Source organism: Sinocyclocheilus anshuiensis, unplaced genomic scaffold (genome assembly GCF_001515605.1).
Source record: "Sinocyclocheilus anshuiensis isolate Anshui unplaced genomic scaffold, SAMN03320099.WGS_v1.1 scaffold1237, whole genome shotgun sequence".
In the NCBI taxonomy this organism is placed as follows: Eukaryota; Metazoa; Chordata; class Actinopteri; order Cypriniformes; family Cyprinidae; genus Sinocyclocheilus; species Sinocyclocheilus anshuiensis.
Genome location: NW_015553581.1, coordinates 233358 through 259845, shown reverse-complemented (window position 1 = coordinate 259845; position 26488 = coordinate 233358). Strand labels below are relative to the sequence as shown.

Sequence of the window (26488 nt, the reverse complement as noted above, 5' to 3'; positions counted from 1 at the left end):
TTGCATCGCGCCGCGTAAACATAAAACCATGTCTGCATTTGTGATCGGAGAAATGACAAACAACAAGCGCTACTCTACACTGTTCAAAACTCGCGTTTGAATCATCAGTGGCAAAACCTTTAAATTCAAACGTACTTACAGTCTGTGAGTCAGAACAGCCGGCATTGTTGTCTACTCTCCCAGGATCAGGAAACAGTCCTCAATAAAATGCGCTGCACACATCTGAATATTTGGGTTGAACTGTTCTGGAATAGTGTTGTAAATACAAATTAACTGATAACTGATTTCTAGTCGTGTCCTTCCAAAAGAGCCGGCGGGCTTGCGGCAACCACATTTGACGACCCCGGGCTGGACTCCGCTTCGTCCACGGTGAAAGCCGATCCGGCGATCCACAGCGCGAAGTTGATGTATTTCCTCAGCGACCAGCACGGATCAGCTCCAGGCATGACGAAGCGGATATCATCCTCTTTTAAAAGGCCAAACAAAGTAGTTTCGCTTTTACAACAAAACACACGGCAACAACAATACTACAGTGAGAATCAAAGTTACGCCTTCTTTCTTTGCGTGAACATTTGGGCGGTGTTATGCAAATCTTCCCACATCGTGACGTAGACATGTGGGGGGGCGTGTTAGAACGAGCCGTTTTAGGTAGACGTGGTTGACTCTTAACTTTTATAAAGAATATCTCTTTGGATTTGAGACTTTAGTCTTTGCAACTTTACAGATCTTCTTTATGCACCAAGAGCTTGTAACACTCCAAAGAGAAAGGAAAAATTTTAATCGGATCATATGACCTCTTTAACTGTTTGGTTACCAACATTCTTCAAAATATCATCATCCCTGTAAGTTTTGTTGAGGAAAAGCTTGGCTATGCTGGTTCACCAGTAAGACTTGCACCAGACCAGCTTAAACCAGCATGGGCCAACATTGGTAGACACATTAAAAATCTGGCACTTGTATTTAAATAAAACAACCATATTGAAGATCCAACTTGTGTTCTGTTGGGAATGGGTGGTTGTGTCCTTTTTGTCTTTTTCAGTTAGGAATCTACAGAAAACCCACAGTCAGAGTCAGGATTCTGGACCAGTGTCATTGTAGGGCCACATGAAGTGTTATTAGCAGCAGACATCAGGCAGTGCTGTATGGAGGTTGTTTGATCAGTGTTTACACATATGTTCCACACATGCATTTCATGTTTCTGTATAAATACAGTCTCTTGTGTAAAACAGTTTAATGTATTCCAGCAAGTCTTGGTGGAATCTAGTTTGGGAGTCAAAGCTCCAGACAGTGACCTATGATTGTGTCCATCATTGCTGTATGTGTTCAGGGATCCGCTATGGTTGTTATCATGGCTCAAGGACTGTTTTCTTGTATGATTTTATTCAGGAGTGCGTGATTGTGATCCATAGAGAATGATTGGTGGTGCTGGCTTTTGTTCGTGGTGTTTTTGTGAGTGTCAGATTTGAGGTGGAGGTGAGAGGATGGGTGTCAGATCGAGAAAGGGGTCTGGGATTGTGTTCCCTTGCTCGAAACAAAACAACCTGTGTGTAATTATATCCATGCTGATTGTGTGTTGAGGAAGTGTGATCCCTAGATCGGGGCTCAGGGTTTTTTGCGTGGGATGGGGGAAGGATGTGGACGAGGAAACGTCCTCCTCTGTGTGTGTCTGCAGCTGTGCGACGTTGATTACAGGAACATCTGGGTCGTCGGTTCCAGGAAATCTCACAACAAGATCTGTGGGAGGCCAGACATGATGCTATGTGTATGGGTTGATATTAATTGAAAGGACCTGATTCTGGTAATGCCACCACATACAGACTGTACAGAATGTACATTATAGTACACAATTTATATTGGATGCTGCTCTCCTGGTGTTCCCACCAGTCTTCTTTACTAGCTTAACCCGTATGAACCATCTCCACTTGAAAACCACACTAGTTGAGAAGTTCTGACGTTCTGACTTTATCACATGTGAATGATACCATTGTAGTAAAAGACAAGTTATTCCTTAAAGGGATAGTTCACCCAAAAAATGAAAATTCTGTCATCATTTACTCACCCTCATGCTCTTCCAAATCTCTTTGAGTTTCTTTCTTCTGTTGAACACAAAAGAAGTTATTTTGAGGAATGGGGGTAAAACCGATCACAGTAGATATTGACTTCCGTGGAATGACTTCCAAGTCAATGGCTTCCGTCAAGTGTTTGGTTACCCACATTCTTTGGGTAAATCAAAATCATATTTTGTGTTTAGCAGAAGAAAGAAACTCAAACAGGTTTAGAACAACATTAGGGTGAGTAAATGATGACAGAATTTTTGGGTGAACTCTTGTTAAATTAGTTTACATTAATTATGTGTAAAACTAGTTAAATTAGTGTCAAACTACAGCTTTACATGTCCAGTGCTGTTTAGTATAAATGTTATTTTACATTTAGGTTTGAGGTTTCTTTTCAATGAGTCAGCGTCAGTGAGTAAAGGGTTAAGCCTTCATGTCTCCTGTCTCTGAGACAGAAAGAGAGTGAGGGTGTGGCCTGCTCTTTGGCCGAGAGCCGCTCTTTCCCCCTCCCTCTCTCTCTCTCTCTCTCTCTCTCTCTCTCTCTCTCTGTCCATGCACGTCAGTCTGTCTGGAATAGCCCGAGAAGCAGCAGTAACAGAAAATCAGAGCGCTGTGGTTTCAGCACAATGGCAGAGCTCCACAGTTCAGCTCCCTGTAGCCTGTAGCCTGCTGAGAATACTGGAGTCGTGCTCTTCTCACCGCCTGGAGAGAGTTACCCATCAGTTTACCTAAACCTACCCTCTTCCCTCTCTCTCTCCTTGTCTTTCTTTTTTGGTGCCTTGCAGGTGTTCCTGAAAGAAGCTTTGGAGCAGAGGCTGGAGAAGCAAAGAGAGGAGGTGCGCACAGCGGCTGGTATGGTGATCCGGGCCCACATACTAAGTTATGTGGCAAGGTTAGTGCAGATTTGTGTGTGTTTGTGTGTAAACACGCTCTGTTGAATTGGGTTGGGTGAGTTACCAAAGACTGTCGTTGTGACTTTAGTTGCTTTTTATTGAGTTGAGTGGATGGATTGCCTTAATCGAGCATGTGAATGAGATGGAAGTTTGCATCACAGAATGATTTACCAGGGCTGCGTGAAGCAGTGAATTGAGAGCAATGCAAAGTGGATTAGATTCATTATGAAAGTGCAGGGAAACAAATGAGGGATACACAATGAAAAGTCATAAAGAGTCTTTTCACTGCAAATACTGAATATTTTGCACTACATGCACAAGCTGAATTCATTTACATGCTGTTTTTTTTATAAATCAGGGATTTTTTTTGCCAGTTTTGAGGGATCTTGGCATAATCAGGGGTTTTATGTTGGTTTACATGTAACTTTGAGTTTCAGAAGTTTTTTTAAACTAGCTACACTGTTAGAAGAAAATTGCTTAAACTGTGCTGGTTTAGTTTGAGTTTTGCTGGTTTTTAAGGGGTTTTGTGAAATTGTCTACTAATCAGGCTGTGAGAACATCTGGCTGACCAACTAAAGATCATCTGGGAAAGGCTTGGAGACCAGCTTAAACTAGATAAGACCAGCAAACCAGTTTATGATGTTTTCAGCAGGTTGCTTTGATACCACTGTAAATCAAAAACGACAAACGTTTTTTCCATCCACAAATTCACATACATACAGACTCTTTCTGTCCAACATTACAGGTCAGATGTGAAATGTTCTAATTTAAGTGGCCTGGTATAAATGTATGAGAATTGTGGCACAGCTGCTCACTCAGATCAAATGTCTTTTATTATCACAGACACCAACTAGCCAGAGTATTTTATATTATTGACTCTATTTCATATTTGTCACACTGATTGCTTTTTAAATGAGCTACTGATGTGTTAATGACAGAGTTGTTTATTGAGTAATTGCTGTAATGTACTCACAATTACTGTAATATCCCTGTCAAAGAATCATTATTGAAAAGCCTCAAGGGCTCGCTCTCTAATGTTGTAACTCTCCCTCTCAGAAAAAACTATAAAAAAGTCCGGACCAGCACCATCACTATCCAAAAGAACTACCGCGCTCACTTCTGGAGACAAGCTTTCCTGCGTTTCCGCTCTGCTGCCGTGGTCCTCCAGAAACACATCCGCGGACAGATCGCTCGACAACTCTACCGGCAGCTCTTGGAGGAAAAACGGAGTAGAGAAGAGAAGGAGAGAATCAGAAGAGTGGAAAAAGAGAGGAGACGACAAGAGGAGCTGAGGAGGCTTGAAGAAGAGACACTAAGACAAGAGGAAGAAAGAAAGAGGGAAGAGGAGGAGAGACAGAGGCTTCAAGAAGAGGAACGGAGAAGGAAAGAGGAGGAAGAGGAGGCTTTGCGGATACAGCAGGAAGAGGAAGAGTCGAACAGGAGGCAGGAAGAGCTGAAGAACAAACAGATACTGGAGCATAGAGAGGCAGGGCACAGCAGGTAAAACACAATCCGGGCAAATGTTTGAGTTTTAATTTAGGTCATCCAAAATCTGTGTTGGCTGCTGGACTGTGCTTAATCCCTGTCTAAAAGGATTCCTTCCTGTTTTGCCTCATATTAGGAGTCTAGTGGAGAAAAATCATCACAACCACAAGGTATTATTTCTATTGGACATTTGATTTTATATTCCTGAGAGATTTTAAATCTGGAAATGATATATCTCTTGTATTGTCCTAATTTCTGTCTTCACTTACAAAAGGTCATAGTATAATAGTCATAGTGCATTGGTAAGTACAATCGTAATGCCATGGTACTGAGCTATATGGGCTATAAAGCCTCTTGAAAAGCCTAATGAGTCTGTAAAAGTAGTTTAGAAAAACTGCTTCACTGAATATTTATATTATTAAAACCAATTATTATATTATATTATATTACAGTATATTATTTAATAACTTATTATATGGTGTGGAAATGTAGACACATGCAGAGAAAAAAAAAAGATATTTGATATCATAGAGACGTCGGTGTCAGTAAGCCTCTCAGAATTTGGATAATGTGGTCTTTTTAGGATATGGTGAGGTTAGTTCAGGTTGTAAAATGTCATGTGGTGCAACTCCCCAAAAACGTAATACTTTTATTTACATTTACATTTATTCATTTTTAAATGTAATTTATACATGATATATATTACTATTATACATACATGTATCCATTTATGAATTAATAATAAATAACTGAAATTAAGAATTCATAAAAAATACTTTAAAATTATTTTATTTTTTTTGTAACTTTCTTTTTATTTTTTATCTTTTAGAAAAAAAAACATACAATCACATCTAAACAACAGAACAGTCATTTGGTCACCTATACATTCTTACATAAACATATTGATGGAAGTATATCTCAGATGATACAGCAGACAATAGCCGTGTCAAAGAATCATAAACACAATCCATTTTTCCCAATACTGTAAGTACTTATCCATCCTTAAGTTTAATGCGAACGTCATCCTCCCCATGTTTTGGACACTGTTCACAATGTCCAGCCATTCAGTCTTTGTTGGAGGTTCTAATTGTAGCCACTTTCTTGTTACAGCTTTCTTACTGGCTGCTAATAATATCTTTAAAAGGTATTTATCTTTCTTCATCAAATAAGCTGCTAAATTGCCCAGATAAATTGTAGAAAAAGAACAATCAATTCCCTCACCGAAAATTATATGTATTACTTGTATTATCTCCTGCCAATATGACTGAATGGCTGGGCAGCTCCAGAATACATGAAAATGATCTTCCAAATGTTCCCCACATTTCCTCCAACACAGACCACTTCCATTCTCGCCAATCTTAATAGATTTTAACTTGGGGGTTGTAAAGTATCTAATAATATTTCACAGCAGAATTCTCTCCACATACCCGAGCTGGTAGAAGTAGCCTGTACAGAACAGATATTCAGCCAGTCTTCCCCTGAGATGCTTAGACCGGATTCTTTCTCCCATTTTAATCTAACCTTATTTGTTGATTGTTTCTTAATGGACTGAATAGCTAGATATATTAAAAAAAAATTAATGAATTTATATTAAATATTTTTATAGTTTATAATGAACACTCTTATTAACAAATATGAATGATTAAACCTGAATGATTACCATATTCATGTACCACGATGTTTACGTGCCAAAACCAAAGAGAATACCATGGAATATCCATAGATATTCCATGGCAAAGCATTGTGCTTTTTGATTGGAATGTTAAAAATTCTGAATTGACAGAATGAACTGTGTATTATTGATGTGCATCCTCACTATCTCTCCCCTATATTCCAGAAGGACGTGTCCCACAGCCTGTGCCAGTACTCGTCTGAAGAGGAGAGTCGTCAGATGGAGGAGATCCTGCGGCTGGAGCGAGAGATTGAACGGCTGCAGAGACAGAGAGACGAAGGGGTGTCCTTGCTGAACGGCAGCTCCAGAGACGAAGTACGGCAGAAGAGGGACGCCGAGATCTACCGCCTGGAGAAAGAGGCTTCACGTGTGGCTACTGAGTTCCTGGAGATGCTGGACTTTGGAGGATTGGAGCAGTCACTCTCCAGCGAGGAGAACCTTCATGACCCGTCAGAGACCACCGCACCTCTGGCCGAGGAGGAGGTGGATGAAGGCTTCCACGCGGACGACGAGTGTATCCCACTCCACGACTTTCCTCTCCCAGCTGCCGTGCCCATGGACAAAGAGTTTCTCTCCAGTCTTCCGCCTCCATCGCTCGCCTTTGCTGAAGGTCTGGTGGCCACGTCCTCACCTGCACGGATGGAGAGGCCAAAATCCAATTCCTCCATCAAACAAAACAGACTTTCAGACATTCCCCCCCCTCCAACTACAGCTCCACCCCCTCCTCCACCTTCACTGCCATCAGCCACAGGAGATTATGGAGTGGTGTATAAAAACGCCAGGAAGACGATAACAGAGATTGTACTGCCAGTGGAGGAAACCAGCTTCAGTATTCTGCCTGACACAGAGTCGGACTATGACCAAGAGGAGTTTGAGGAGGCGCTGGGGAGTTGTGGGGACGCAGGAAGTACTAATGACGGACACCTCACTGATGAGGAAGTGCTACATAGATCTTCCTGTACCTACAACAGCACAGACTCTTTTAGAGGAAGTTCAGACTCGGTGAGTTCACTCTTTTCACACTTTGACAGTGCATTCACACTGAGAGCGACTATATTTCACTATATATAAGTATATTTCAGAACTATATTTAAAGTGCTTTTGTGAACGAATGCGAAGTTTCAGGTGAATGCAATAGTTTTGCAAGAGAATGCAAAGGTTTGTGAGCAAAAGCATTGAAACGTATTTTTCCCCTCCCATCTAATTTTTTTTTTTTATCCATAAAATGGAAACCTACTGTAAAAAAAATGGCTGTATTTATGGTAAAAAAGAAATGGCAGCCTTGATTGCCAGAAATGTGATGGCATGAGATGGAATTGTATATTTTATATGCAATAGACAAAACACACACACACAAAACACCATCAGGGTAACACATGATACTAAAATAATTAATTATATAAAATATAATCATATGTGAGGTCACACAGGGACTTCTGGGCATGTCCTTTTACGGTTTCTCATCATAAATTATATGGTATTTATACATTTTATTTGGGAAAAAATGCAGTAAAATTACATATAATGTATAATGCTAAACCATTTATGTTTTTTACCATATATGTCAAGGTAACTTACAGTTAATTAACAGTCTTTTACTTTAGCTTTTTTACTTTTAGCATTTTCTCTGTAAAACGTGCATTAAAACTTTTTTTTTTTTACAGTGTATGTATTATGCATAACAACTGAATCATTGCTCACAGTTGGTCAAGAAATTGTCTTGAAATTTGATTTTGAGTTTTCCACTTTGTTGCAGTCCCACTCAGGGCTCTCAAAATTTCAAAATGCCTGGTAGCCCTTCGGGCAGGCACTCTTAAGATTTTGGTAGCCTGAAATTAATTTAACTATGCCCACAAAACAGCAGACGGGCTGATTGAAAATGCAAATTAATTGTAATTAATTTGGAGCGGCAGAAATACTGCGGTTTCCTCGGTTACGGTGGTACACAAAGTAGCGCTGCACTCATAAACGCTACTTTATCAGGCGTTACAGGAAAAATTAAATGAAAATGCCATCAAAACTTTTCTGAAGACAGCCTATAATATTTAGGCCTATTCAATGAAATCAGCCTTTTGAAGTTCAGTCGCCATATTAATCCGTATAGCAATTCTTGTCTTTCCCTCCTTAAATTTAAGACCTCTTGAAATTATAATAAAGACTTTTCTTATACTATTTAAGGTATTTAAGACCTTTATGGCCTTAAGTTTTATACAACTAAACTGAAGACTTTGTAAGGACTCGCGGGAACCCTGTATTTATGATAGGGTGGTGATGCATTTTGGTAGCCTGACTGGAAAACACAATAGCCCCGGGATGTCGGGCTAGTGATTTTGCGAGCCCTGCCACTGCTTGGATTACCGTAGCAGCAGATTTTAAAGACAACATCTCAGCATGTTCATCTCAGTGATGTGCTGACTGTCCACTCAACAGTGGACAGTCAGCACATCACAACGCTCTTGGAAAAGTTGCATTTATTAATTCATGTCCTTTGAGGGACTGCTGCTCAAAAATATTGATCTTAACAAATATGGGTAACTAGTTGACCTACAAACCTGTCCGTTGTTGCTTGTAGTGTTTCTACACAATTGCTGTATCAGCTGGTAGATCATGTGAGTTTCACTGTCTGTACGTCCATTAGTAGTCACTAAGGATTTGCATAAAGTTGAGGTCTGCTAATCTTTGTGGCATCTCCAACGGTCACTGTCACTCACATCGCCTTTCACTTAAAATGAGTGACTTCCAGCTGCTTTGTCACTGCAAAGTGTGAACGCCTCATAAGGCATTTGGCATGAAAGGAATATGCATTTCATCACATTTATACAGTTCAGTGTCAGGGTAGTGAGATCCGGTATTGCCTGAAGCAAAACAAAAACACTCAGCACTTTGTCCTAATTCTTTCAAGACCTTTAAACTTGGCATAATACCGTAATGAATGCACCTTCAAATGCTTTATTGCTTTGGATTTCTTGTAGCTACTTATGTTTTATTTGCTAAAGCAGCATGAGGGGGGATCAGGTGAATATGATTTGATATATATTGAGTCTTTGTCCCTAGGGGTATTCCCAGACTGTGCAGCGATTAGCCAATGCTTGTCACACCTGCTCCAAACACAATCCTGCAGCAGCTTGATTGTTGACTCTTGGAGAATATTTGAACTCAAGAGACCTGATTCGGGTTATGTTTGGGTGTAATGTGAAACTTGACATTTGCTGATGTCATGCTCTTTTTGTTTGTATTAACTAGTAGGATTAGACAGTGAAATACAGATGTCCTACCGCAGCAAACACAAAATGCTCCAGAGTGTACGGTTACAGTGTAAAGAAGAGCTGTTTTAGTAAAAACATACACTGGCATTCAAAAGTTTGGGGTCAGTAAGATTTTTAAAATGTTTTAAAAGAAGTCTCTTATGCTCACCAAGGCTGCATTTATTTGAGCAAATATACAGTACTAACAGTAATATTGGGAAATATTATTACTATTTAAAATAACTGTTTTTGGAAAGTTTATGATCCTTCAGAAATCATTCTAATATGCTGATTTGCTGCTTAAACATGGTTTCCACAAAAATATTAAGCAGCTCAACTGTTTTTAACATTATCAACGTTAAAAACATTTGTGCTGTTTAATATTTTTGTGGAAATTGTTTAGGATTCTTTGATGAATAGAAAGTTGAAAAGAACAGCATTTATTTGACAGAAATATTTTGTACCAATGTAGAAGTCTTTACTGCACTTTTTATCAATTTAATTAATCCTTGCTGAATAAAAGTATTCATTTCTTTTTAAAAAAAAAGGACTACAAACAGTGAATGAACAGTAGTATAGTACATTCAAAAGCCTTTTATTGACATTCACAGTCCTTTTCTCCCCACAGTTCATTGACAGCAATGATGAGAATGATGGATATGTGGATACAGACGAGGAGGTGTCCAATGGTAGAGTGCATTTGCTAAATGGAAGTGGACCTCCTTATTTCCACAGCTACCTGTATATGAAAAGTGAGTGTTTCCTACCATTTACTTCCTTATTGTTTAGTTTATTCCTATATCACTGGATGATATTGCTCAAACTGAACATATCAATGGATAGAATGAGGTAAAAGATTCATATTTCATTGCACCGTTTCTTATCTTTCTTCTTTAAGGTGGGCTGATGATCCCGTGGCGCAGGCGGTGGTGTGTTTTGAAAGACGAGACTTTCATGTGGTTCAGGGCAAAGCAGGATTCTCTCAAGTCAGGCTGGCTGTACAAGAAAGGTGGAGGAATGTCCACTCTGTCCCGCAGAAACTGGAAGATGCGCTGGTTCGTCCTTCGAGACTCTAAACTCATGTATTTTGAGAACGACAGTGAGGAGAAACTGAAGGGAACCATTGACATTCGAGCTACCAAGTAAGAACTCAGTGCCCAGATGTTGGTTTCATTGTAAATGACAATACATAGCTGCTGCTGCAACTGGCTGTCTGCCTCATGTTTACAAGCAAAACACCAATTGATGGAGTCCAGTTGGAGCTGTTTCCATTCTTACTGTTGCATTTCTAAGTTTTAATGATCTGTGGTGTTTCCCATAGGGAGATTTTAGACAACCATGAGAAGGAGAATGCACTGAATATTGTGACCGAGGACAGGACTTACCAGATCTATGCAGAATCTCCTGAGGATGCTAGGTACATTTAAAATGTGTATTTATTTTATTCCAATGTGCCTGATCAATAGAGTTTATTCATTGTGTGTAAATTTCATATTCATCTGTTGTGCCCCCTAGTGGTGTAATATAACGCAACTCATGTCATATTGACTAATACCTGTCATGCTTGTGTTGCAGTGGCTGGTTCAATGTGCTGAACCATGTCCACAGTGCCACTCCAGAACAGCTTCTGCAGATGCAGCATGAACAGGCCAACCCCAAGAACGCAGTCGTGAGTGTTCAACTCTTGCACAAGTTAGCAAACATCTGAAATCACTTTCAACACCTTTAAGTGTTGTAAAAGTGACATGTACATTTTATTTTTACATGATGTTTCATCCTCAGGGAACACTGGATGTTGGGCTTATCGACTCTGTATGTGCCTCTGACAGTCCGGACAGGTAATGTATGATATCATGAGTGTTGAGCTTAACATTATAACACTGTATGCGTTTAATTTATTAATTTGAAATTTAATGTATAATTTTTTTTTTAAGTATTCATGATATAATGGTCGTACAGTGCTGTACTCATAAGATTTATTTTCCTCAGGCCAAACTCATTTGTTATAATCACTGCTAATCGTGTGATTCATTGCAACACTGACACGCCAGAGGAAATGCATCACTGGATCGGCCTTCTGCAGAAGCCTAAAGGAGACTCAAGAATAGACGGCCAGGAGTTCATAGTGAGAGGTGAGTCAGACCGGTCTGTACAGGATACAGAGATTTACCAGCACTGTACTTGCAACATCACTGAGGTCATGACGAATCATTGTATAAAAATGGGTGCCATTTGTGTCCTTCATACACCACTGCGGTTTTTTAAAATAAATATTTTTATTCAGCAAGGATGCATTAAATTGATCAAAGGTGACAGGAAAGATGTTTAAAATGTTACAAAAGATTTCTATTGCAAATAAATGCTGTTCTTTTTAACGTTTTATGAAAGATTTCTAAACAAAAAAGGAAGGATCATGTGGAGTAATGGCTGCTGAAAATTCAAATTTGCCATCACAGTTATTATTTTATAAATATTATAAAATATTTCACAATATTACTGTTTTTACTGTATTTTTGGTCAAATAAATGCAGCTTTCAAAAACAAAAATCGTACCAACCCCAAATGTTTGATTGTACTGTACATTTGTGTAAAAACATTCTTTAATCAATGAATCACTGATGCCAACTTTTGCTGTTCCTCTTTGGTATATTAGCAAATATGCATGTATATGACACACACACACACACACACACACACACACACACACACACACACACACACACACACACACACACACACACACACACACACACACACACACACACACACACACACACACACACACACACACACACACACACACACACACACACACACACACACACACACACACACACACACACACACACACACACACACACACACACACACACACACACACACACACACACACACACACACACACACACACACACACACACACACACACACACACACACACACACATATATATATATATATATATATATATATGCATATGTTTAAATTGCATTGTCTGTAGATTTTAGTTGTTATATTATTAAAATACCTAATAATATTAATTTCTAGGACCCTGTTAGCATCCCTTTTGTGATGAACTAATTTGTAACTATTATTTAAATCTTAATTCTTTTAATTTTATGGTCACTAAAATACACACCGGCAAAGTCATCTCATACTCTCTTGATTGTAATTTTTTTTCCTCTTTCAATGTTTTTATCAGGTTGGCTGCATAAAGAGATGAAGTCCAGTGGGAAGAGCACATCTCTCAAGTTCAAGAAACGCTGGTTTGTTCTGACCAATAACTCACTGGATTATTATAAATCATCAGAGCGCAGCGCCTCTAAACTGGGAACACTGGTGCTCAACAGCCTTTGCTCGGTTGTTCAGCCTGATGAGAAAGTTTACAAGGAGACAGGTGAGTTCACACATTTTTATGCAGAACACATTGTTAAGTGTGAAAACGAGATCTAGAGAGATTTCTTCAAATGTTCTTTGCACCGTTTCCAATACTTCCATTCACCACAGGTTACTGGAACATAATAGTCCATGGGAGGAAGCATTCTTACCGTCTCTACACCAAACTACTGAACGAAGCCATGAGATGGGCTTCAGCCATTCAGGTGGCCATTGACAACAAGGTTCCCATAGAAACGCCTACCCAGCAACTCATCCGAGATATCAAGGTACATTTACTCTAAAATATCTAATTGAATTCATGATTCCATGTGGAATAAGGTTTTTCATCTGATTAACAATCATGTTTCAGTTGTGGAAGCCGATACCTCACGAACCCCGACAGTCCCTCAGGGTCAAAAACTGTAGCGTTAAGTGAGGTACACGGATGAGTGCTCTGTGTGCTGTTCACTGTTTTCTCCTATTTTTTTCTCATTTCTGTATTTGTTTGATTATTTCTGTGTGCTTCTGTTCTACATCTATTCAATAGATTTGAGTCATTTTGAATCGTAAAGATGCACTCAGTAGGGATGTAACGATTAACCGCGAGTCGGTTGAAAATCGATTAAAATATGACGATTCAAATCGGTTGAGATGCTAAACAAATCGCGATTATTTTAGGGGTAGGAGTTTATATGAATGCATGTCTGAGGGGAACTTACTGTCTTTAGAAAAGTTTAGATGGTATTTTTTTCTTTTCATCTTGCTTCTGTATAATGCATATTAAAGTTCATAAGTGCAGCCCTGCTATGTTTACAGCGGAAACCAAGGAAACGCTTTAAGCGCCACCTGCTGGCAGAGAGTGAATCTGCGTCTCATTCAGCTCTGCTGTTTCTATATTTTTATGTATAGTCAAACCATTCTGTTTTTGCTTCAAATTTCGAAATTATACAATCCAATTTAGATTAAAAACTGCTCATGTTGCATCTATGCAGCATCTTTTTTTGGATCATGATTAAAATGCAGTGGTTGCCTCTAATTTTAAAAGGAAAGAGCACAGACAAAGCCTTATTTTGTTTATATTAAGAGATTTATTTCATTTGTGTTACTTATTTATTTGATTTGGGGCTTGTTTTAAAATTTCAATTTAGTTTTGTTATTTACATTTACATTATATTTAAATTTAGTAATTTAGCAGAAGCTTTTATCCAAAGCGACTTACAAATGAGGACAATAGAAGCAATCAAAACCAACAAAAGAGCAATAATATGCAAGTGCTATTAGTATATTATTATAGTGTTATATTTCAATTTCACAAAGAAACGTGCAGCATTTTGTCCAAGCAATAATAAAAGGACACATTTAATTTATAATTTGTCTTAAATCTCATTTTGTAAACAAAAAAAAAAAAATTGTGAATTGAATTGAATTGTGAAATCAAAATCGTGAATTGAATCGAATCCTGAGTTGAGTGAATCGTTACATCCCTAGCACTCAGTCATGTCGGTTTGTGTTCTGCTGGATGCCATAATGACATCTAGTGGCGGTGATGCCTAAAATACATTTTCAGTTACCAGTGCCATTGTAACAGTAGCCTATGCTATTCGCCATGATTAATGTATATCCTGAGCAAAAACATACAGTCACCGCTGGATCTGTATAAAGTCAGTAGTATTAAACTGGTCATGTGATCTCAACATGGTTAAAATAAAAATGGCTTTATTTAGTTATATGAATGTAAACCAATTTTTCAAAACAAGTGGTAAACCCATCATTTAATGAGTGGGGAAAAGCATTGAGTGCACCTTTATCTTGCAAGAAAATCCAGATAAAACCAGATTCTGATAACTAGATTTACATGTCATCTGGTTAGCTGAACTACTAGCTAGTTTAAGGCCACCTGTTGAGATAGTAGAGCTGAGGTGGTTAATTATGTTGAGTTGATCATTTATGCTCTGAAACTTGAATTAATTGAGCACCTTTGACCTAGTTAATCAAGCAGGGTAAAAACAGCAAACCCTTTGTGTGCTGTGTTTCCACCTCCAGCGATCTGTGGATGTACACTATGTTAAATGAATATAGAAAAAAACAAATGCCATCGTTCTTTTCATGGTTGTGCAGGAGAGCATTCTTAATGTGGAGGCTGTGGAGCAGATGTACTGGAGGAACCCCATCCTGAGATACACACAGCACCCACTGCACTCGCCCCTGCTGCCTCTGCCGTACGGAGAGGTCAATGTCAGCTGTGAGTCTCTCCTTTACACTGATCTTGATCTATTCCTGTGTTTTCAGGGAAATTAAACTATCTTTATTTATTAAATGTCCTGGGTTGTAGACAATCAGTTCTGTTATTGTTAAAACTGTTATTGTTTGAGCTACATTCCTGTAGATTAAACAGTTGAGCATGGTGGTAGCAAAGCCAAGGCCCAGAGAATGAACTGACAAAATGTTTACTTTGAATACAAAAGTATCCAAAGTCACTTTGGATAAAAGTGTCTTCCAAATGCATAATTGTAAATAAATGTGAAATTTTGGTAATTTAAATAAACCTAAATTAAAATACAATAAAAATATTAGATTAAAAACTAAAAATACATTAAAGCAATATAGAAATATAAAAAAAACTAGTAAAATAATAAAAGCAGATAATAAAATTACTTAAACTTAACTAAAATTCAAATGAAAACTGAACATGTAAAAATAAAAGCTAATTCACAATATTAATAAATACTATAATAGTAATATTAAAATAATACTGTAGACAATACATCATTCATTCATTCATTCATTCATTATTTTTATAATCATGTTCTGGCTTTAATACAAGGTTGTGGCATGGATTCAAAGCATGCAAAACTGTGCAGTTGTTATTTGAAATACTTATTAAAATTATATACAGTATATGTGACTGTAACAACGTTTGTAGTTCGGGAAGAAGGAGGCGGGAACCGGCGAACACTTAAACAAAACTTTAATAATAAAATAAACACAAAACAGCGCGACAGCCCCGACTGTCGCGCACAAACAGAACCAAAACACAAAATAAAGTCCAGGCCTGGTCCTCTCTCATCCAACACTGTTGTCACTCCTCCTTTTATCCTTCCGGAGCTCCTCCGTGCTGTCGCGCATTAGCGTTTCCTCCACCGACCTCGCTCCGTTCCCACGGCTCTCGGCCCCGCCCCTCTCGTCACAGTGACCCTGGACCACAAAACCAGTCTTAAGTCGCTGGGGTATATTTGTAGCAATAGCCAAAAATACATTGTATGGGTCAAAATTATCGATTTTTCTTTTATGCCAAAAATCATTAGGATATTAAGTAAAGATCATGTTCCATGAAGATATTTTATAAATCTCCTACCGTAAATATATCAAAACTTAATTTTTGATTAGTAATATGCATTGCTAAGAACTACATTTGGACAAATTTAAAGGCGATTTTCTCAATATTTTGATTTTTTTGCACCCTTAGATTCCAGATATTCAAATAGTTGTATTTCTGCCAAATATTGTCCTATCCTAACAAAGCTTATTTATTCAGCTATTTGCTCTGACATGCACTGTGAGCTGTAAGGTCTTATATAGACAGGTGTGTGGCTTTCCTAATCAAGTCCAATCAGTATAATCAAACACAGCTGGACTCAAATGAAGGTGTAGAACCATCTCAAGGATGATCAGAAGAAATGGACAGCACCTGAGTTAAATATATGAGTGTCACAGCAAAGGGTCTGAATACTTAGGACCATGTGATATTTCAGTTTTTCTTTTTTAATAAATCTGCAAAAATGTCAACAATTCTGTGTTTTTCTGTCAATATGGGGTGCTGTGTGTACATTAATGAGGAAAAAAAATTAACTTAAATGATTTTAGCAAATGGCTGCAATATAACAAAGAGTGAAAAATTTAAGGGGGTCTGAATACTTTCCGTACCCAGTGTACATACAAATAATAGTCCTATAGCATGACCTGTTAATTTTAAAATATTACAATTACAAATAATAAAATAATTGTAATTGATTTTTATATTTGTTAAATAAAAGTGCACATATTCCATACTCAAAACTCAATTAATTGGAGGTCATATTATCCAAGAATTTAGAAAAACGTCTAATTGCATTGCATGTCAACTACCCTTTTACAAACTCAATAACAAAAACATTTTCTGTGCTAACTGACAGCAGACCACTTATGCTGTTAATAAAGCTTAATGTTTATTTAACTCTGGACACTCCTTATTATTCAAGCCAAAGCATGCTCTGCTGTTCACATATTTTGGCCCCATTGTTGAATTGTTCACTGATGATTTATTTGCTCAGTGATGCACAGTTTTATCATTTGAACTCTGGATTTGGATTGGTAGGATGATGGATTTAATCCTTTGTGTCTGTGTCCTTTTCTCCATCTGTCTCCTTTTCCTGTCCTACTTCTTGCAGTGCAAAAAGAGAAAGGCTACACTAGCCTGCAAGATGAGGCAGTCAAGATCTTTAACTCATTACAGGAGATGGAAGCTGTGCCAGACCCAATGCCCATCATTCAAGGCATCTTACAGACATGTCAAGATCTGCGGCCGCTCAGAGATGAAGTCTATTGTCAGCTGATCAAACAAACCAATCATGTGCCTCAACCCAACAGCCCTGCCAACCATGCACACTGGCATCTGCTCACCTGCATGAGTTGCATCTTCCTGCCTAGCCGCAGCATCCTCAGATACCTCCGATTCCACCTGAAAAGGTGTTGTAACTACTCCTTGAATATGACATCTTTCACACTGTTAAATCATACATTTTCATAGACTTTTTTTTTTATTTTTTATAAAATTTAGTGGTTTATAACATAAATATGAAGGATTGTGGTGCACTTTGAGAAGAAAATAGAGGAAATGGTTAGAAAAACATCCTGGCCCAAGCCCTTGTACATCAGCCAAAATAATCAAATTCACTGCATCCATTGAAAAGTATAACAATGACATAGCCCATCCTGGCTTTGTGTTGGGTGGTCTTATTTTGACAGATTAATTCTTTGTAAAAATTTGAAAAATTTAAAAATTTAATATTTATATTTTATCTCAGCTTTATTTTTTTACAGATTTTCTTTATTAGTTTTAGTTTTAGTTAACAACATCAACACTGATTCTGAGCACAGAATATTTTGCATTTGGTGCCATATTAATATTTACTGATATCAATGACTTTTTAGGATAAAGGAGCTGTTCCCTGGAACAGAAATAGAGATGTTCGCTGTGTTCATTGGCGAGTCACTGAAAAAGACAAAAGTGCGGGAGTTTGTGCCTTCGCAAGAGGAGATCATCGCCCTTTTGCACAGACGGGAGATGACGACCACCGTTTACTGCCATGGTGGAGGCTCCTGCAAGATTTCAATCAACTCTCACACTACTGCAGGAGAGGTGAGGGATGCTGACAGACTCTGTACTGCAACGATATCATAAAAACATAATAACACAAGAACCCAGTGTTTAAAGGGAATAAACAGAAATTAGATTATACAGAATTGTACCCATAAGATGTAATAATAAAAATCATCCTTTTTCATGCCGTTATAAAACAAACAATGATATAACAAATAATGATTTTGGCTCTGGCCAATAGGGGACATGAAAGTCTACCTGTGCCTTACAGAGAACAGAAAACTGCAGATGCCTAGATATAGATCATTTTCCTCTTAATCAGGAATCCTTGGTGTAATACGCTGATGGAGAAGTGTTTTGTTTCTTTTCCATGTGTAGGTGGTAGAGAAACTGATCCGAGGCTTAGCTATGGAGGACAGCAGGAACATGTTTGCTTTGTTTGAGCATAACAACTTGATCGACCGGGCCGTTGAGAGCAGGGTGATTGTGGCCGATGTGCTGGCCAAGTTCGAGAGGTAAAATTACGCCACAAAGCTGCACCTATTCACTCTCAGAAAATAAACTCTGTTCTTACAAAACGCTGCCAAATGTATGTGTCATCTTCACTTGGTTATTAATGCAGTAATGCTCTAATATAATCTCCAAAGCCTCTAAAAACACTGAAAAAACTCAAAAATGATTGTTTGCTGTGGTGCTTGTTTCTCAGGCTGGCAGGAAGTGAAGCGGAGGAAGATGGCCCATGGAAGCTGTACTTCAAACTGTATTGTTTCTTGGATGTGGAGAGCATGCCCAAGGAAGGAGTGGAGTTTGTCTTCATGTTTGAGCAGGTCAGTAATTTATAGTTTCATTTCTTGCCTCTAATTCTGTTCAAATCAATCGAGGTGTGTAATACCTGGAGAAACTATTTTAGCAACTTAAAGGTGGGGTAAGCGATTTCTGGTAGCCAATGTTGACATTTGAAATCACCAAAACAAACACGCCCCTACCCCAAAAGGGTCTCGCCCCTATTTTGATAGCTCTGCCCCACACATACGTACGCAACCCAGGCAACGATTAGTTCTGTGAAACAAAGCAAAACCAATGTTACACCGTGTCTACACCGGACGCGAGTGGCGCGGCGCGACAAAATACTATGGAACTCATTATAATCAGTGATGCTGTCTACACTATAGATATATATATACATATCTATGGTCAACACTGGATGTGGCGTGGCAAGACACGACAAATCCCCGACAGAAAACTGCTGCTGCATTCTAATCATGACGTATTGACACAAATTTGAAATGATTTTCAACGGTCGCTTTGTCGTGTCCAGTGTACTAGACAAGACTTTAGCTGTTGCGGCGCAGACACGGTGTTACTCACCTATCGAGAAGAAACAAAGCAACCTCGGCGTCCGATCGCAGGCCTTCCGCTCCTTGAGTTCTCTCCAGCGCTGGAAAGCTGATCCGATATTTACACGGGTCCTACTTCTTGCCTTAAGCCTTCTTTTGTTCCGCAGACGTTTTCCTCTTTTGGGTTTTATCCGCCATATCTATCTTTCTGTCACTCGGCTCGCTAATGTCCGTCCAGTGCAATGAATGCTCTTTCCTCCACATCATGAGTAGACACCACCCTTCCTGCTGATTGGATACAAGTTTGTTTTGCTAGTCGGCCCGAATCAGTTTTCTAAAGCATTTTTGGAAAATCGCTTACCCCACCTTTAAACTTACTTATTTCAGTTAGTTTCCAATAATTATATATTTTATTTTATTTTATTTCAGCTTTGTTTTAATTACTGATTCATTTTTATTAGTTTCAGTTTTAGTATCAACAGCATTGATTCTGAGCATGGAATATTTTGCATTTGGTGATATTTTCTGATATCAGTCACGTCTTAGGATAAAAGAGCTGTTCCCTGGAACAGAAATTGAGATTCTCTATCCATTGGCAAGTTGAATTTATATTTTTATAAATTTAGAATTTTTATTTTCAATTCTTGCCTTTATTCTGTTCAAATCACTACCCGTAGTGTTTTTCATGATCAAAAATCAGATTCTGAATGGTCATCATTGGAGAAAGATACTTGAATTGTGTGGATACAGCATCTATCAGCAACAATGCTAACTAGCTAACAGTGATGACTAGCTAAACCGTAACCCCTGTAATTCAGTTCTGTTCAATTTACTGCACCTTTGTTTTTGATTTTAGACTATGTAGCTTTGTTTTCTTTTCAAAAATTGGCCTCTGCGAACATGAAAAACACAAAAAACTTATCATTTTCAGACTTCAGAAGTCAGAAGTGAGTCTCTATCTTATTCATCTCTCCAGGCTCATGAATGTTTAATAAGCGGTCACTTTCCTGCCCATGAGGACACCCTCCAGCACCTGGCTGCTTTACGTCTGCAGTACCTGTATGGGGATGTGTCTCGGGTGAACTGGAGCTTGGACAGCGTCTACCCCACCGGCCGTTTGCGCAGCCGCATACTTCAGTTCACTAAAGTAGGAGGAGCAGCCGGATCAGGACAAACCCTGGAAAGGAGGAGAACGAGCTTCCTGGACGGCACGCTGAGGCGGGGCCTGAAGACAGGCACCATGAAGAAGCAGCGCAGCATGCAGGAGGAACAAATGCTGGAAATGTGGATCAAGGAAGAGACTTCAGCCACCAGGGCCAACATTATGGAAAAATGGAGTCGGCTGCATGGACTGGATCAGCACCAAGCCATGCTCAAATACATGAACATCATTAAAGAGTGGCCTGGGTATGGATCAACGCTGTTTGATGTGGAGGTAAGAACCGAGGATGAAACGGTCAATTAATTGAAATGGTCAAAAATGGTCAAGTCTCTGTGACCCCACTTTACACTTGACATTTACATTAACATGCATTTTGAATCCAGGATAGTATCTGGATACTTTTTTGATTGGCTAATCTGACACTTCTTGTGATTCTGCGTGCAGTGTAAAGAAGGTGGTTTCCCTCATGATCTCTGGCTGAGCGTGAGTGCCGAGAACGTGTCTGTGTATAAGCGAGGAGAGGCCAAACCTCTGGAGACTTTCCCCTATGAACACATTGTCTTCTTTGGAGCTCCTCACGCCAGCACATACAAGATCACCGTGGATGGGAGGGACATGTTCTTTGAGACACCTCAGGTAATCAAATGTCATTTTAAACAGATTGTTCACCCAAAAATGAATATTCTGTCATCATTTACTCACCCTGATGTCGTTCCAAACCCATAAGACTTTGGTTAATCTTCAAAAGAAATAAAGACATTTCTGTCCCTCCATTGAAAACTCATGCATCAACACTTTGACATTTCAAAGAGTTCATAAAGACATTGAAAACATAATCAGTATGAAGCAAGCAGTTTAATCCAAGTCTTCTGAAGAGACATGATTGCTTAAAATCAGATTTAATTTAGGCCTTTATTCACATAGAAACTTTGATCAACGCATATACATAGAGCACATTAAATATGGTAAACGGAAACTCAAGCATACTACAATGAGGTTTGATCTCACGTCATGTTTGAGCTTCCACAAGAACCAATATGGTTTGTTCTCTTGTATCACACCGTTTACCACGTTTAATGTGCTGTATGTTTGTACTTGGTTTAACACTTCATTCATAAGAATTACATCACATTTTTGAAGTTTCAAAGTTTTGTTTTTCGAGAATACGTTTTGGAACGACATGAGGGTGAGTAAATGATGACAGAATTTTCAATTTTTGTTGTGAACTATCCCATAATCAATATGTAATTGAATAGAAGTGTTTCTTGGTTTGCTTTCTTCAGTTTTGTTCACTGTGAATAAACTGTGGCTTGTTTCAGGTTGGAGAGATCACCAAGATAATGAAAGCCTACATCAACATGATAGTTAAGAAACGATGCAGTGTCAGATCAGTGGCCAGCTTTGGGAGCAACTGGATCAGGTGATGAGTGCTGACCAATCACAGTCAAGACGAGAGAGACTTCCTTCGCACTGATGGAAAAATAAACTCCGCAGGGATGTGGATTGATGAATATAAGATGATGATACAGGAACCAGTGATAAGAAAATCTGCATGTGTGTAGACAATGATACTCTGACAACGTATCATGATTGAAGTTTAATATTCAGTTATGTGAAGTAGAATTTTGGACCAATGAGATTCCACTGTGGGTGGGGCTACTAACAGACTGTCCTGTCAATCATCACTCGTTCCTGGTTAGTACGTGATGCAATGCTAGTTGACCAGCAAATGTTCATCGCCAATACCTCAAAGTCCTGAATGCTTCAACATGCTCTTTTCTGCTTTTCTGATTTTGGCCAATTTCAGTTTTGAACACTCTGTGAAGTGAAAAGATCAAAACACGGTCTTAAATGTTACACACAAAACAATGTTTTGTTGAGAGCTTTCAAAGACTAATAGCCTGAGGTGATTGCACACATCGAAGGCCTCAACAGCCATGTTAAAACTTGTCCATTTGCCTTACTCCGCACAAGGGCTGGTCTGTGCAGATTTGTGCCATTTAGATGGCTTCCTGTGTTACTGTTTATCTGTTACTGTTCCTTCGGTTCAGAGAATGAGGAAAAGTTTTTCTGCCTGTCTTGCCATTTTCATCCATGCATTCTCTCATGTATTGTGCATGAGGGGCTATTCACACAGAGCGCGTTTTTGCAGTCCACTGCACTGCTTTTCCATTGGTGTATTTCTATGTATATGTAAACATGCGTTAGACGTGCCGTGTCTTTTGTCTCGTAAATGACACAGCGTCCTAAAAATGTGGCACTCGAGTTAAAAGTTTTTTTTAAAACATGTCTCTAGACCCCGTGTCTTGCATTTTTGGATTCCACTGTGCTGCATTTCCAAGTAAACAAAACAGACGGAAGTATTTGGTCCTTAGGGGCCATTCACACAGAACAAGTTTTTGTGTTTGAAATAATTAATTAATTAAAAAAAACTAGAGACATGTTTTTGTTTTTTTTAAGTGGCACATTTTTAGAATGCAGTGTTGTGCAAGACGCCACAAAAGACACAGGACAAACACAGCAGTCAAACATGTCCATTTAGCACGTTTACACAGAAAAACAATGGAAAAAATGTGTCGTGTGAACGGCCTCTTCTGGGTTAAGCTCAGGTACAGTATAAAGACATAAGCAATAGCTCAACATTTCAGTGCAGTGTTGTACTTGTTATAGCAACGTGATCTGACTGGAAACTGGTGGAATACCGCTGTACTGATATTTGCAGAAAAGCTATGACTCTGTGCTATTTCACACAGTAGGTCAGTTGTAAATACTTCCTTTCAAGATAAATTGATGCATTTCAGTTTATAGGTCAAACCTTTTTTGAGACAGATGTTTGGAATATGCTTGTCTTTTTTTCTTAAGAATGTTTTTTAAGGAAGCCTGCATACTTGTAACTGAAAGATGACTTTGTGTACCTAAAAAGAGGGTGAATAATTATGGGTGGGCTGGGTATTTATTCAGTGTTAGTGTCATTGTATGGATGGTGATGTTGAGTTGATGGCATGTCGTGTACAGACTCCCTACATCAGTGATGTAACAGTGATAATATAAATGGAGGATGTCACATTTATGTGGTACCACAACCTCATTCAAAGTTCTGTTATTGCTCCATTAATAAATCTGGTGAGCTGCTGGTCAGTTCACTGCCAATCTGCGTCATCATATTTAGTTTAGCATCAAAATATTCCAGCTTGTGTAGAGGATGAAAATCAAAAACAGCTTTTTTTTTTGTAACTGGATTTACAAAATGCTTAAATTATTTAAATTCCAGATTGGTGTGGATTATTTAAGTGCTATCAAATGAACTTATATTTTCCTTTGTGCTTCGCTTTTCCACAATCTCATGCATATGATATAAAATAATAAATTACAACTTGCATTCATTTATTTTATCTAAGTTCCCTTGTAATAAGAATATTTTTGGAGATTAACTGTTTGATTTTGTTTTTGTTCAACTTTGTTACAAAATATATAAAGATGAATATATAATATAGAGATGAACAAAAAGGTGCATTGCTGTGGATTTTAGTTTCCCTATGAAGGCATAGTGGTCCATTATCAGCATGCATCATATCAGGGTGTTAGAGATGGACTCAGGGTCCTGAAGAGTCTTCGATTCTCCAGTGCAAGGCAAGATGTGTCCACAAAGTGTATTCCCTTCAAATATGATAACTGCACAGGTTCAGTCAAAGATTTGTTTTATGGTGTGCTTTATGAGCAACAGCACTACATGTGGGCAGTAAATTCTGAAGTCATATGTTTTATATGTTTTACTCGAATATAAATCCCAGCCTTTCCTGTATGCTCTCTCCTACACACAACATACTTTTTAGCTGAATGAATTACAGCAAAAAAAAATAAATATCAGTGCATAAAAAGAAAGCTTCTTGATATTAAAAAAAAGTTCTTTCAGAGGCAGAACATGTTATTAAACTTAGCCTAAAAGATTACAAATATTTGTTTGACAAAAATTAGCCATTTAAAAAAAGTTTACAGATCGGTTCAGGTGTATTCCAAACTCATGTTTTATTTGAATGTAGCCTGTTATTTACTTTTAATAAATCCACATTATTGCTCGTCAGAAAAACAACAACTAAATCAGCGCTTTAAATCCTGCTTAACCATAAACCACTATTTCTAAACTCGAAACTGGGAGGTTCTTGAAAAAGCCGTCGTTCAGTCCTTCCAGCAAACACATGACCAGCCAGGCCTGAAATCAACACAGACCCGCTGCGTTTGCCATAATGATCCAAACTCGGCCTTTTTTACTGTCTTTTGTTTTCTTTGCCTTCAGTTTTGTAATAGTTTTTGGTCAGACGACAAGTCCAGCAACGAGTAAGTTTCAGCCATACTGCTGTGTGTTTACAAGAGTTTTAACCCTGTAGATATGGTAAAACAATGGCTTAGGCTTTACTTGTCGAACTCTCTACTTGGGTCGCATTTTGGACATCAGCTCATTTCGGTTCAGACTCAGAAGTCGCTCTTGATGCCCAAATGCTGTCTGTGTAGGCAGCTCTCAAGGTTTTGAAACGCAGCCAATGTTTTTGCAGTTTGTCTGGCCAGCAGACATTTACTGAATTAATCGTCCAGCATATCGTCTGATTTCTTAGAAATCGTAATGTTTTTATAAGAAGTCATGTATAAGCATAACTGTTTATCGACAATACTTGGAAGTGACTTCTAGCTGTGATGATATGACTCGGTAAGTAAAGCAAATCGCTTTAACACTCTGGACCACGAGCACTGTTTTACTTGTTGACATTCCTTTTAAAATATGACTAAAGTTGTGTTTCAAAATGTTGATGCTTTTAGTCGTAACCATGGTAAACTGGCATTTTATTTGCTCATTTGAATGTACTATCAAAAGAGTTTCCTGCGGGTTGTTTATTAGGCAGAGAGACTTTTGTTGAAATCACATGATAGGCTAGAAAACAAATGAATATTGTGTTCAGTAGAAGACTTTTAAGAGGTCAGGGATAATATTTAATATAACTGCTATACGAAAATATGTTTTATGTTCATCCATGCCGATTTCTGAGAATATATGGTTCAGAATTCAAATATTAAAATCAATTTTAGAAATGTACTTGTCTTAAAATCTTTGAAGTGTCTAACAGAGAAAAAGTTCAAATAGGTTGTCACTGATGTCAGACTTGCCCCTATTCACAGACTGCACGTTAAAATCCAACACACTTGTGAAGAATGTCTGAAGATTGTTTCGGTAAGATATAATTTGTTATTCAATTGTGGTCATCAGACTTCGAAACCCTGTGTTTGTTATACAGACAGCTTTAATTAGTGAAACATTATAAAATGTGTTCTAAAAATGTGTCTAATATGTGTTTGTGTTATTTATCTCTATTTCAGTGTTTGTGGTGCATCTCAAGCCAGAAATGCATTGACTATCCAGTGAAGAGCATTCTACCCTCTCACAGTGTGTGTCCGCTCTCAGAAGCACGATGGGGAGTGTGCTGGAGTAAGACTGTCACATTCATAGTGCATAGTTTATGGTAGCTTTAACTTAATGACATTCTTGATTTTCACTTTATAACATTTATACTCTTGTAAAATGTGTCAAGGCCAGTTCAACCTTCTACATTTATTGCCTGTGTCCGAGAACAAGCTGTGAATATTGTACAGGAATGATCACATCTGTTCTGTGTTGTTTGAATCACAGTGAATTTCCAGACTCTCATCATTACCATCTCTGTGACCGCGGGGGTGATCATCATCGCCATATTTGTCTGCTGCTTCTGCTGCTGTAAATGTGAAAACATTGGGTAAGATGAAAACCAGCATGTGTAATTAAAGTTTGCAATATTACAATCAGCCAATAATTTGTTCATATTTATCTTGATAATGTATTTTTATCAATGCAAATGATATATATATATATATATATA

General features: G+C 38.3%; 1 protein-coding gene and 1 pseudogene across 4 annotated transcripts in view; both read left to right on the top strand.

Annotated features, from left to right (window-relative positions):
- Positions 1 to 22864, top strand: part of LOC107668373 (unconventional myosin-X-like) — an 80770-nt gene extending 57906 nt beyond the window's left edge. For 3 of the 4 annotated variants that reach the window (XM_016460214.1, XM_016460216.1, XM_016460217.1), the window contains 20 exons: positions 2840 to 2946; positions 4004 to 4447; positions 4569 to 4602; positions 6270 to 7106; positions 9978 to 10101; positions 10248 to 10491; positions 10671 to 10766; positions 10925 to 11018; positions 11132 to 11187; positions 11339 to 11481; positions 12552 to 12746; positions 12857 to 13014; positions 14846 to 14969; positions 17155 to 17452; positions 17918 to 18125; positions 18465 to 18601; positions 18793 to 18913; positions 20400 to 20858; positions 21030 to 21221; positions 21905 to 22864. In XM_016460214.1, coding sequence (XP_016315700.1) covers positions 2840 to 2946; positions 4004 to 4447; positions 4569 to 4602; positions 6270 to 7106; positions 9978 to 10101; positions 10248 to 10491; positions 10671 to 10766; positions 10925 to 11018; positions 11132 to 11187; positions 11339 to 11481; positions 12552 to 12746; positions 12857 to 13014; positions 14846 to 14969; positions 17155 to 17452; positions 17918 to 18125; positions 18465 to 18601; positions 18793 to 18913; positions 20400 to 20858; positions 21030 to 21221; positions 21905 to 22009 — 4176 coding nt within the window. In that variant the 3' untranslated portion in view covers positions 22010 to 22864. The remainder of the gene's footprint in view (positions 1 to 2839; positions 2947 to 4003; positions 4448 to 4568; positions 4603 to 6269; positions 7107 to 9977; positions 10102 to 10247; positions 10492 to 10670; positions 10767 to 10924; positions 11019 to 11131; positions 11188 to 11338; positions 11482 to 12551; positions 12747 to 12856; positions 13015 to 14845; positions 14970 to 17154; positions 17453 to 17917; positions 18126 to 18464; positions 18602 to 18792; positions 18914 to 20399; positions 20859 to 21029; positions 21222 to 21904) is intronic. The other variant, XM_016460215.1, reaches the window with a different exon arrangement.
- Positions 22865 to 24744: 1880 nt separating this feature from the next.
- Positions 24745 to 26488, top strand: part of LOC107668365 (pituitary tumor-transforming gene 1 protein-interacting protein-like) — a 3191-nt pseudogene continuing 1447 nt past the window's right edge.